This window comes from Erinaceus europaeus, chromosome X (genome assembly GCF_950295315.1).
Source record: "Erinaceus europaeus chromosome X, mEriEur2.1, whole genome shotgun sequence".
In the NCBI taxonomy this organism is placed as follows: domain Eukaryota; kingdom Metazoa; phylum Chordata; class Mammalia; order Eulipotyphla; family Erinaceidae; genus Erinaceus; species Erinaceus europaeus.
This window is the reverse complement of record NC_080185.1, coordinates 27442523-27455756: the sequence shown is the minus strand read 5'-3', so window position 1 is coordinate 27455756 and position 13234 is coordinate 27442523. Positions and strand designations below refer to the sequence as shown.

General features: G+C 39.7%; 1 protein-coding gene across 1 annotated transcript; it reads left to right on the top strand.

Moving 5' to 3' along the window:
- Positions 1–9912: 9912 nt before the first annotated feature.
- On the top strand, positions 9913–10839 carry LOC103108162 (olfactory receptor 13H1-like). The gene has a single exon (XM_007517036.2). It carries the CDS (start codon positions 9913–9915, stop codon positions 10837–10839), a length of 927 nt encoding a protein of 308 aa, XP_007517098.2.
- Positions 10840–13234: the final 2395 nt, after the last annotated feature.

The following is a 13234-nucleotide window of genomic DNA, read 5'->3' as shown; positions in this document are numbered from 1 at the left end:
GCAGTAGTATGCAAAAATCCCCATGGTCTTAAAAGCCTCCTTTCTCTTTTCTTTACTTCTTTCTCCTATACAAAAATGACACTTTAAAAAAACCAACTCTGGTTTGGCAAAATTTAATTGCCTGTTTGGGATGAGGTCCCCGAAGCTCTCAGAAGTTAATTATTTTGTTCTGGTGAAGATCACAAACTTTGAACTCTACTTGCGAGATAAATTATCTGGTAGAACTTTGGAACTTTGGCTTATTTAAGTTACCCAGGAGCTCATCAACTTACTCCCTGCATTGGAAATTGAATCCAGAAGAGAATTGTATCCCAGACATCATGTTAGACTAAAGATGCAGAATTTATAGATTTAGTTGAGAGTCAAATATGTTCCCAGAGATAGAGCTCTGTTGACAGCTTCCTGTTAAACAGATAGATTAAGAGACTTTGACCTAGATGAGAAGAGAACTGGTACAATTCCAATAAATTTAACTACTTGGTGAAGTTAGATGATAGTTGTTATATTTTCTGGATAGTGAAGGGATAATCAAGAAGCAGTTTAGGCTTTAATATCAGCATAATGCTACTGAAACACGGAGGTCTACTCTTCAGCTTTAGTGGATGGAATGACTGATTTGATCTTTTTACTAGCAGAGGGGTGTAATTACCTTGGGGTCATCATGTTTTATATCCTCCAACTCCAGCACTGAATTTTCTTTTTGGTGAAAAAAGCATAGGAACCTAATTGGGGTATGTATGGATGACCCCCAACCTCATCCAACTTAGTTTAAAGTCATAGGTACAGTATGTTTTACAGTTTTTCTCTTTATACAGGAAGTAAATTTTTTGTTTAATTGTATTTCAGTTAATCAAGAAAAGGTAATAGATAAACATCGCCAAGAGGCAAAAGATGTCTAATCTAGTAGGTTGCAAAATGAAATAACCCAAAGGTTTTAACTCAAAGCATTCTAATGACCTCAATCTTTCTAGGGTTATAACATTTCTAAGGAGACTAAGCAAGTATGTGTGGGGATCAGATGTTAATAAAAGAAATGTTTGCCTAAGAAAGTAAATGATTTAATTAGATACCATCACCAATGGCTGCATAAGGGTTTGGCAATTGCAATTTGAACTAATCTAAAAGAATTTTCTCAGTGGTTTCCAGGCACTGGTGGACGGAGAATCTAAGAAGACTTCTTGAAATTTCACCCAGAGACTTTGCATGGAGGTTATCACTGTGTCATACCTGAAAACTCTTAGAAAACTGTTCTTTTGAGCAGTCTACTGCTCCATCTGCTATTGCTAAAGAGGGTCCTCCAAAGGTGAGTCAGCAACAATAAGCAGTTCCAATTTTTTACACCATTTTGGGGGTATCTCTTTCTAATCATTTGTTCAACATGGACAACCTGCAGAAAGGTCAGGTGCAGTCATTAATTGGACAGAAAATTAGACATTATAAAAAATTGTAGGTTAGGGGCCCGAGCAGTAGCACTCACACGGCGCAAAAATCCAAGGATTGGCATAAGATCCCAGTTCAGGCCACTGGCTCCCCAACTCAGGGGGGTCGCTTCATAAGTGGTGAAGCAGATCTGCAAGTGTCTTTTTCTCCCACTCTCTGTCTTTCCCTCTTCTCTCCATTTCTCTCTGTCCTATCCAACAATAACTACAGCAACAACAATAATAACAAAATGATAAACAACAAGGGCAAGAAAAGAGAAAAAATAGACTCCAGGAGCAGTGGATTCATAGTGCAGGCACCGAGCCCCAGCAATAACCCTGGAGGCAAAAGTAATAATAATGAATATCAACCTCTCCGTAGAGAGAGAGACTGACAGGATAGACACACTCCTCAGGTCAAACCCTGCGAACCACATCCTCACAATTTCTCAACAGTAGGTGACAAAACTAAAATAGAAAACATGCTGGGGGGGGGGGAGTCGGTCTGTAGCACAGCAGGTTAAGCGCACATGGCGCAAAGCGCAGGGACTGGCATAAGAATCCCTGTTAGAGCCCCTGGCTCCCCACATGCATGTGAGTCGCCTCATAAGCAGTGAAACAGGTCTGCAGGTGTCTATCTTTCTCTCCCCCCTCTGTCTTCTCCTCCTCTCTCCATTTCTCTCTGTTCCATCCAACAAAAATGACATCAATAGCAACAATAATAATAACCACAACAATGATAAAACAACAAGGGCAATAAAAGGAAAAAAGTAGCCTCCAAGGAGCAGTGGACTTGTGGTGCAGGCACCGAGCCCCAGCAATAACCCTGGAGGCCAAAAAAAAAAAAATGTTAGGCCCAATTTTCCAGGAAGTTATTTTTTATTTTTTATTAGTGATTTAATAATAATTACCAAGGCTGTAAGATAACAGGGGTAGAATTCCATACAGTTCCGCCCACCAGAGTTCTGAATCCCATCCCTCCTTTGGAAGCTTTCCTATTCTTTCTCCCTCTGGGAATATGGACCAAAGATCTTTATGGGGTGCAGAGGGTGAAAGGTCTGGCTTCTGTAGTTGCTTCTCTGCTAGACATGGGTGTTGGCAGTTCAACCCATACTCTCAGCCTGTTTCTGTCTTTCCCTATTGGGGTAGGGCTCTGGGGAGGTGGGTTTCCAGAACACATTGGTGACTTTGACTGTCCAGGGAAGTCAGATTCGTGTCACAGCAGCATCTGCAATTTGTAGGCTGAAAAGCACTAAGATAAAGCGGAACAAATTGTTTAATTAGGAATCAAAAGGTAAGAATATAGTAGATGAGATTCGGGGGCTTCATGTGGGAAGAAGCTAGAAGTCTATTTTAGATATATCCCAAGGGGTCCATGACTTTTTTTTGCCTGAGTCAAACAGCTCCTGTTCCCAACTCCAGGAAACTTTTAATGATAATGGTAAGACATAATAATCAGGACTAACTTTGGAGGGCAGATCCTAGAATAAATGAAAAATTAGGTCGCACAATTTATGCTGAGTACCCTTTGAATGTGAAAGGGAAATTGTCATCAATTTTTGTTTCATAGGTCCAAACATCGTACTAATGGAAGTAAGGTCATAGATTTAACCCTAGTTTCCATCAGTAAGATTAACAACACTTTTAACATTCTAGTAACACACAGTGACTTTCTTATAAATGATGTTCATGTTATGATAAATGAATATGCATGAACAAATAAAGCATCACTATATGATATCAAAATAATATAAAGTGCAAATCAAAGAACAAATTTAACACCATTTTCAAAAACTCTTCTCCCAATCAGACTGATCACTAAATCTTTTGTCAAATAGCTTCTCAACTTATTTGACTTATACAAAATGTATGGATAGTAATTTTTTTCCACTCAGTATTAGACATAAATATAACCTTTTGTTCACAGGAAGTATAGTCAATGAAGGAGAGATCTATTTATCTATAGTCAACATCTCTTTACTTTCCTCCCTTCTTCCATTTTCTTCCTTCCTTTCACCTCCCCTTCCTTCCTCCCTCCCTCCCTCCATTCCTTCCCTTCCTCCCTTCCTTCTTCTTTTTGCCTCAAGGATTAGTTCTCTAGAGCTCCATGGCTGCATGATTTCTGTTGTGGTGGTGGTCTGGTGTCGGGCTGCACCGCGGAGAAGAGAGCGGAGGTCCAGAGCAAAGGGGTACACAAATCTTTATTATAGGATGGGGGGGGTTTGGTTCGGACCACGTGGAGCCAGCCGGCAATGGCCGACCACGGGGGGGGGGGGGGGGGGGGGGGGAAGCAGGGAGACCTCAGAGAGGGAGAGCTGAGAGCCCAGAGAGGGGGGGGGTGAGGGGGCTTTTTATTGGGCGACAACCAGAGGTGATTGAAGGGGGCAATGCTAGGGTTTCGCGCGGTGTAGTAAAACCTGGGGGCAGAGACTGCATCAGAATAACTCCTCAGCAACAGATTTCTATGATCTCAGCAGACTTTTTTTTTTTTTGAGATAGCAGAGAAGAGACCACAGCAGTACTCTACCACTTGTCAATCACTCTCACACTTCATTGCAGTAGCCAGGAGCACAAGTCCAGTTACTCATGCAAGGGAAAATATGTGCTCTGCCAGGCCAGTCATTTCTCCGACAAAATATTCAATATTTAACAGCAAAGTAATCTGTTTTCTAGAGTTCTAGGAGTAAGAACGACTTTCAAAAGTCAGTCAGTTGTTAACTTCCATGTGCAACTAATTCACACTCCCATGCACAGCCTGTTTATCACCTATTTAAGTTGACAGTCTACTGTGAATGACCCATGTACAGACAAGTGAGAGTTAACTATAAACCAATCAAAGAAACTTAAGGTATGACTTTACTAATTTAAACTATAACAGGTATCATATATTTTTTGTTTTGTTTTTCATATAACCAGGTGATTCTCATAGTTCTGCATTTCCCCTCTGGAACATTGACGATCTTCCTTTTCACTTGAGAAGATGGAGGTAACCCAATGAAAAAATGCTTTTTAGTGGTGCTATAATAATGCAGAACCAGCTTAGGTCTCTCAAGCTCAGCGGACAATTCTATGAAGGCAGCCCATCATTCCCTCTTTCCCATGTATAGGTTTTCATCTTACAGTACTATATATTTTTATATCCGTTTTGAGATCTTGTATACTTAGTCTGCCTGAGAGACTAACAAAGTAAAGACTAAGACTTGAGAATAGGTTGTTTGGAGACCAGGACAGGACAGTGAAAGAGTTATGGAGTTTTCTTTGCTAAATACTTTTAAGGACACACCAGGCTCCAATTTCAGAGGTGGTTAGAGGAACGCTGTCCCTTAGTGAACACCTTCTCCAGTTACATGCTTCTCCATCAAAGAAGGAAAAAAATGGAGTCAATTCTCTTTGTGCTGAGATGTTAAATTTTGTTTTTCATCTGAGTTGAGGAAAATGAGAGTATCTTGACATTTCAAAGCTAGAAGGAAGTTCACCAATCACTTAGTTTAACTGGATTGAAAATGTAAATTTAGATCAGTGAAGAGAAGAAGCTTACAGTGAGTGTCAGATTGAAGGAAGGGATTAGAAAGAGAGGAGTTTGATCAAGAAGCATATATACAGGAAGAGGTACTCACTTTGTAAATAATGTCAAGACAAGAGGAAGATGGAAAAAGGAGAGACTTTCAGTTTGAGACAGCTAAAGACTTACTTCATTCACATTAGTTGAAAGACATAATCAATGAAAGTAATTAACATAAAATGTGTAATGTGGGGGTTGGGTGGTAGTGCGGTGGGTTAAGCGCACGTGGCACAAAGTGCAAGGATTGGTGTAAGGGTCCCGGTTCGAGCCCCCAGCTCCCCACCTGCAGGGGAGTCGCTTCACAAGCGGTGAAGCAGGTCTGCAGGTGTCTATCTTTCTCTCCCCCTCTCTGTTTTCCCCTCCTCTCTCCATTTCTCTCTGTCCTGTCCAACAGCAAACAACATCAACAATAACAATGATAACCACAACAAGGCTACAACAAGGGCAACAAAAGGGGAAAAAATGGCCTCCAGGAGCAGTGGATTCATGGTGCAGGCACTGAGCCCCAGCAATAACCCTGGAGGCAAAAAAAGTGTAATGTGACACAAGGAATAGTTCTAAGAGAAACAGAATGTTGGAACAGGAAGAATAAAATGTCAGGAGATAGAGACAAGTGCTTAAACCAAATGGTGATCAAAGAAGAACTCAATGAGTAAAACCTAAGTGGCAAGGTAAGTCATGCAAGGACCTGGGTTTCATAAACATGGAGGAGCAAGTTCAAAGGCTCTGAGAAAGGAATGTCCTCTGAGTGTTTAGGGAGGCCAGTATAATTGGACAAGAAAGAGTAGTGGTAACTGAAGTTTGAGAAGAAATGGGAGGCAAAATCTATGGCTCCTGATAGGTCAAAGGAGAGAAATGGAGCTTTGTGAAGGTTGAAATGGGAAGCTATTGAAACATTTTTTCCTGGATTTTGATTTTTGTTCATATTTTATGAATGATTTGATAATGGTTTACAAGATTATAAGATTATGTAGGAATAGTTCCACACTGCACCCACCACCAGAGTGTCCTTTGAACTTTAACATGTAACAGACACCCAGTGTATGGTTTTATTATTTTTTTATATTTTATTAATGATTAATTAATGATAAGTGCTTGGTTTTAACTGACTAGCATAAGTAGACTGAACTGTGCACTAAAACAGATTCATCTTATAATGTAGGAGTTATAATATTGTGATTTGAGAAGAATAAAAAAGTACATGCTGTTCTTGAATAGGCACTGTTCTTAAACACATGTGAAAACCTTCACTTACATACTTTTTTTTTGTTACTAGGGTTATCACTGGGAACAGCATGAGTCTACCGCTCCTGGCGGCCATTTTTCCTTTCTTTTGTTTGCTAGGACTGAGATAAATTGAGGGAGGAAAAGGAGGAGGAGGAGGAAATTGAGATGGAGAAAGAAAGACTCCTGTAGAACGGCTTCACCACTTCTGAAGCCTCCTCCCTGCTTGACTCCTAGTTTTTCTACATGGTAATGTATGTGCTATGGTTTGATTTCACTTACATTTACCTGAATCCTTTGAACTTAATGGGGGCAAGACGATAAATAAGGAAACAAATAAGGAATGAATCAAGTGAGTAGCAAAGATGACTTGGATTAAATGACATTGCAGATCACAAGAGGAGCAGTTAGGTTTTTAGTGTCTATGACTACCTAGGACTTTTTTTTTAAATACTCATTCAATATCTAATGGGTTCTTATGATGACTCTGGTACTGTTCTATGTACTAGGGATATAACAGTAAGAAAAACACACTCCCAATGGGGGAAATATAAGCAGAAGATGACCAGAGGGCTCTAAACTCCAATTATTCAGGACCCCAAGAGAGAAGAAGAAAGAAGAACATTTGGAAGTAGTAAAAGGTATTGGTGTAGCTTAGAAAGGAAGAGAAGGCAGGGTCAAGAAAAAAATGGACAAATATTATATAAATATAGACAGACTATTATAGAAATCATAGTCTACCCATATCTATGACCGTGAGAGAACTACTGCAGTTTCAAGTGAAGGGAATGTCTATGCAGAACTTTAGAGGGAAAGGTATGGAATTATACCCTTGATGGGCCATAACTTATCAAACCAATAATTTAAAAAGTTCAAACAGAAAAACATACAAGGTCCTCAGTCAATTTACATTTCAACAGAAGAAAGTGGTACACCAATGATCATATCATTGATGTAATTTCAGATTAGAATGTATTATGAGAAAAATAACACACTGCAAGGGAACAAAATTGGTAATAGTGGGAAGAGGAAGTTTGTTCAGGCAGATATGTCACTAAAGCCTTTTTCACACCACTCGCATTTTTACACACTCGATTGTTTTTTTTTTTCTTTGTCCTTTTATTGAGACCTTAATGGTTTACAATACAATTGTTGACATATGGGTACAGTTTCTCATCTCCCCTTATGTGTCTCCAAAACACTTTCCCTCCCCAACATAGGTAACTTTTCCATCATCTTGCAATAGGACCTCAGTGCCCTCTCTATTACTTCCATTCCTCTTCTTCCTTAGTCCTTTGTTTTTCGGTAAGACACGACACACAGTACAAGTTTTACTTTGTTTATCCATTCAGTACTTGTTTCTTCAACTTTCACTTATAAACAAGGTCATTCAGTATTTGCCCTTCTCCCTTTCATCACTTTAATTGAGGACAGGGGTTGATGGGTTACAGTGCAGTCTTTAACACAGAGTCACATCCTTTCATTGCCTCTTGACAGCTGTCTCGATGGCACAACAGGACACCAGTGTCCTTCCATACTATCTCTTTCCCTCGTCCCCAGAGTTCTTTGTTTTGGTGCAATACACCTTACCTAGTCCAAGTTTCACTTTACGTTTTCCCTTACTTCCCTTTATTCTTAAATTCCACCTGTAAGTGATATCATTCAGTATTGGTCAGTGGCTTTTCTCACTCAGCATTATACCTTTAAGCTCTGACCAGGAGCAATAGAGAGGACCTTGTCATTTTTTTTTTAACAACTGCATAGTGTTTCATCATGTATATGAGTGACATATTTCTTTCCCATTCACCTGTTGTTTGGAATCTAAGTTGCTTCCAATTTGGGGCTATTATAAACTATGCTGTTATGAACATAGGTGTGCAAAGCTATTTGTAGATGGATGTTTTTGTTTTCACTGGGTATATCCCTAGTGAGAGATACCTGGGACATAAGGTAGGTCCACTTCCAGTGTTTCCATGAATCTCCAGACTGTATTTCATAGAGTTTAAATCAATTTGTCTTCTCATTAGCAAGGTAGGAGACTCCCTCCTTCCCACACAACCTCTCCAATAGTTGGTGTTCCTGTCTTTTCTAGTGTATGACAAGGTGTACACTGGCATCTCAGTTTGTTTTATTTACATTTCACTGATCATCAATGATTTTGAGCGTATTTTATATGCCTGTTGCCTCTGTGGATAACTTCTGTGGAGGGGATTTGTCCATGTCTCCCCACCATTTTTTCACTGGGGTTCATTTGCCTTTTTCAGTGCTGAGTTTGGTGTATTTTCTTCGTGTATTTTGGTTATCAGTCCTCTGCCCAATATATAACACATAAAGATTTTCTCCCACCCAGTGTAGGATCTCTTTATTATTCTGGTGATTACTTTTACCATGCAGAAGCTTTCCAGTTTAATGCAGCAGTCCCATTGATTTATTGTTTGCTTTTATTTTCCTGGCAATTGGATTTGAATCAGCAAGGATGTTATAAAAACTTACACGGAAGTAAGTTTTCCAGCCTAAGTTTTCCTCTAAGTATTTGATATTTTCTGGCCTAACGTCTAAATCTTTAATCTATCTGGAGTTTGCTTTTATCTGTGTTGAAATGTGGTGGTCCAGTTTCATTCTTCTGTAGGTTTCAATGCAATTTTCCCGACACCATTTCTTCATTTGATAGAACAACCTGGAAATGAAGGCATAACTATTTTAGGAGTAGCATATAGACACAAAATGACATATTTTTAACTCATGTTGTCTTCTTTCTAGAGACTATAATGCAAGCTGTTTATGAGTCAGATTTGTCATGAAAAATGGAGAACTAATAAGAGGAACAGGAAAATGGGTTCTTTCTTTTCTTTTCACTTGGAAAAGTAATCCAAAAAGATATCTGGTAGAAGAGGCTGAGAGAACTTTTCATACAACTGGTTCTAAAGAACCTGGAATTTGCTATTTTCCCAGAGAAGATTTTGGTTTGGCCTCTGTGTCTTAAGATGTTCTTTCCAGGGAATAGGGCGGTGGCGCAGCAGGTTAAGCGCACATGGCGCAAAGCGCAAGGACCGGCTTAAGGATCCCGGTTCGAGCCCTCGGCTTCCCACTTGCAGGGGAGTCACTTCACAACCGGTGAAGCAGGTCTGCAGGTATCTATCTTTCTTTCCCCCTCTGTTTTCCCCTCCTCTCTCCATTTCTCTCTGTCCTATCCATCAATAACCACAGCTTTAAACAACAAGGGCAACAAAAGGGAAACATAAATAAATAAATAAATATAAAAAAATTTTAAAAGAAAGATATTCTTTCCAGGAGCCTACCTGGTGGTGCGCACAGTTGAGCACACACATTACCATGTGCAACAACCAGGTCCAGTCCCTCTTTCCCCACCTGCAAGGGAGACACTTCAGGAACAATGAAGCTGATAAGCATATGTCTATCTTTCTCTCTCCCTCTGTGTCTCTGACTTCCCTCCCAATTTCTTTCTGTCTAATTAAATAAAACAGAAAGAAAGAAAGGGAGGAAGAAAGGAAGGGAGACAGGAAGGAAGGAAGGAAGGAAGGAAGGAAGGAAGGAAGGAAGGAAGGAAGGATGGAAGGAAGAAAAAAAAGGTCACCAGGTCACACAAATTCTTCTACATGTTTCTTCTCATCCTCTCCCTCCATCTGTATTCTTATTCCTCCAGGTAAAATTAATTACCCATCCAATGAATGGTGCTAAGTGGGAAGAATGGATATGGACAATGATACTACAGCTTTTGAGTTTCTCCTTATTGGAATCTCTAACTTTCCTGAGTGGAGAGTGACATTTTTCACTTTGGTGCTGATAACTTACCTCAGCACATTGTTGGGAAACGGACTCATGATATTTCTTATTTATGTTGACTCCCACCTCCACACACCGATGTACTTCTTCCTTAGTAACCTGTCTTTCTTGGACCTTTGCTATGGGACAGTTTCCATGCCCCAGGCCTTAATACATTGTTTCTCTACGCACCCCTACCTCTCCTACCCACGATGCTTGACTCAGATGAGTGTCTCTTTGATCTTGGCCACAGCAGAGTGCCTCCTGCTGGCTGTAATGGCCTATGACCGTGTGGTTGCCATCAGTAACCCCTTGCGCTATCCTGTGGTCATGAACGGTCCAGTGTGTGTCTGGTTGGCTGCTACCTCCTGGGGAGCATCGGTTGTACTCTCTGCAATGCTTGTCTTATCCCTGCAACTTCATTTCTGTGGCGATAATGTCATCAACCATTTTGTCTGTGAGATTCTGTCCCTCCTTAAGCTGGCCTGTTCTGACACTAGCCTCAATGAGCTTATGATTCTCATCACAGCTATCTTCACCCTACTCCTGCCCTTTGGGTTTGTTCTTCTCTCTTATATCCGAATTGCTGCTGCTGTCCTAAGGATTCGCTCGGCCCAGAGTAGACTCAAGGCCTTTTCTACTTGTGGCTCTCATTTAACTGTGGTGACAATCTTCTATGGGGCAGCCATTTCCATGTACATGAAACCTCAGACCAAGTCATCCCCTGACCAGGACAAGTTTATCTCAGTGTTTTATGGGGCTTTGACACCCATGCTGAACCCCTTAATATATAGCTTGAGGAACAAAGATGTGAAAGGGGCAATAAAGAAAGTTATGGCAAAAAAGGTATAGATCTTCCTACCTACAGAGGGAAAGTTTTGCTAGTGATGAAGCAGTTCTGCAGGTGTCTCTCTCCCACTCCATCTCCCCCTACCATCTTGACTTCTAGCTGTCTCTATTCAATAAATATAGAAACTTTAAAGAAAGGTATAGGCCTTATGAGTTTAGACTTTTGGAGAAAATTCTTTAAAAGGCCTGACTTTACCCTTCATACGATAGGTGATTGTCAAAAGAGATTTTTTTTCAAGTGTTCCTACCTATAATTATCATCCCAAGTGTGATTCTAATCTATCATTAAAGGCATTATCATAACACTTTCTCTACATGTTGGTTGTCACCTAATGAATTACTTGCTTTCAGACAAATACTCTTGTCACAGTCACTTCCTCAGTGACAGAACAGACACAAGGAGCACGAGAGTCTCCTATGACTGTTAGGGGCAGGTAAGACATAACAGGAACTAGAATGCAGGACAATGAATGGTGTGATAAAAGGCCAGAAGACAAGCACTTGTAAAGGAAGGACTTGTAAACCTCGTTTAGGGAAAGTCTTTCTTTTTGTGTAAACAGCACATCCTCCAAGGAGAAAAATTATATCATAGCTGTTTCCTACTTGATGTGGGTCATTAACTTTTCCTTAATTTTTCTCACTTATTATTATACATTACATTCTTAATATTGCTATGAGATTAGTAAGAAAAGCAACACAATTAGCCTCATGTTGACAAGGAGAAAACTGAGATCCAGAGAACGAATCCATAATTGTCCAAAACACATTGTTCATAATTCACATATATATGCACATATATATGCACTAACACATATATACCACCTCTGAACTTTTCCATTATTGCCTAGAAAATTATTTGGAGTTATAAGTTCTTATCCTATGGTTTTATCAGTGTTTTATCAGTGTTTCCTTTTTATAAATAAAAAAATTAATTTTTTTTAAAAGCTAACATTTATTGAACACTTTCAGAGTTAGGCAACTAAGACTACATGAGGTCAAGCGGCTTGTCCTTATTCACAGATTCAGTGAACATTCGAGCTAGTACTTAAATCTAGGCCTGTCTGATTACATATCCCATCAACTGTATCCAGACAAAAAAGAATCTTAGAGGTTATGTCAGTGATTTTAAGCCAACACTATACTATGGTACAAGTTTTGTATTGGAAAATCCCTAATTTCTTGACAAACTACTGCATTATAATGCATGTTATTTCTCTGCTGAACGATTTTTCATAATTACTAACAGCTATACTGGACATGTCATAAATTCTTTTTTTTATCTCTGTAGTTCGATCTCCAGCCTCTATGGTGTTTGGCTGATATCAGGGTAAACACAGATAACAGGCCAAAAGGACTTTAGGCTAACAGAGGTTTTTTCTGGTATTCCTAATTATGCCTACATCATTGGGGTAGGGTGAGGATTTGCAGAGCAAACAGAGAATCTGATATAACCACTAAAATCAGAGATAACAAGTCTGATACAGAATGAATTACATACTAAAAGAGAAATATCACTCAATTATGCATGTCTTAAGATGTTTATGTACTTGAAGTTTCTTCTTAACATAGCTATATGCACAGAGACCCAATAAGTAGAGGGAGAGAGCCACTGTGAGAGAAAGATTAGAAAAATTCTACAGGAGTCAAGAATCAGGTAACGTTCAGCAGGATCTCATTGTCAGATACATGCCTTGAATTCACCACTCCATAACCCCTCTTTTCTCTCAGTACTAATGATGAAATGAAGTTTTATCTTTCAGCACTACTATTTGAATAAAACTCTGTTCTCTGGCATCCAGAGAGCCCCAGTCCAGTTTTCCGATACTTTTGTAAAATAAATATTATCCAGTTACTACATATAATCCTATAAATTTTTATGGATGGGGGCCAGGTGGTGGCGCACCTGGTTGAACACACAAGTTACAATGCTCAAGGACCGGGTTAGACCCTCCGGTTCCCACCTGCAGGGGGAAGCTTTACAAGTGGTAAAGCAGGGATGCAGGTGTCTCTCTGTCTATCTCCCCCTCTATCAACTCCTACCCTCTTGGTTTCTGGAGGTTTCTATCCAATTAATAAACAAAGATAATAAAAAATTTTAAAAAAATAAATTTTTACAGATGCCCACAAAATTAGTACCACAATGAAGCAACCTCACAATTGCAATCCTGCAACCTCCATAAGTTCTCTTGCATTTATTTATTTATTTATTTATTTATTTGCCAGAGCACTGCTATGCTCTGGTTTATGGTGGCATGAGGATGGGGAATTGAACTTAGCATCTTGGTGCCTTAAGCATGAAAGTCTGTTTGCATAACTACTCTGCTATTTCACAACCCTTTCCTTGTGATCTTATGTTTGCAAACCCTGTGCTTGATGGACTAATTCGAGCTATTTCCCC

Excerpts from the sequence above, each read along its gene's own strand:
- LOC103108162 (XM_007517036.2), top strand. The coding sequence starts at position 9,913 with ATGGATATGGACAATGATACTACAGCTTTTGAGTTTCTCCTTATTGGA.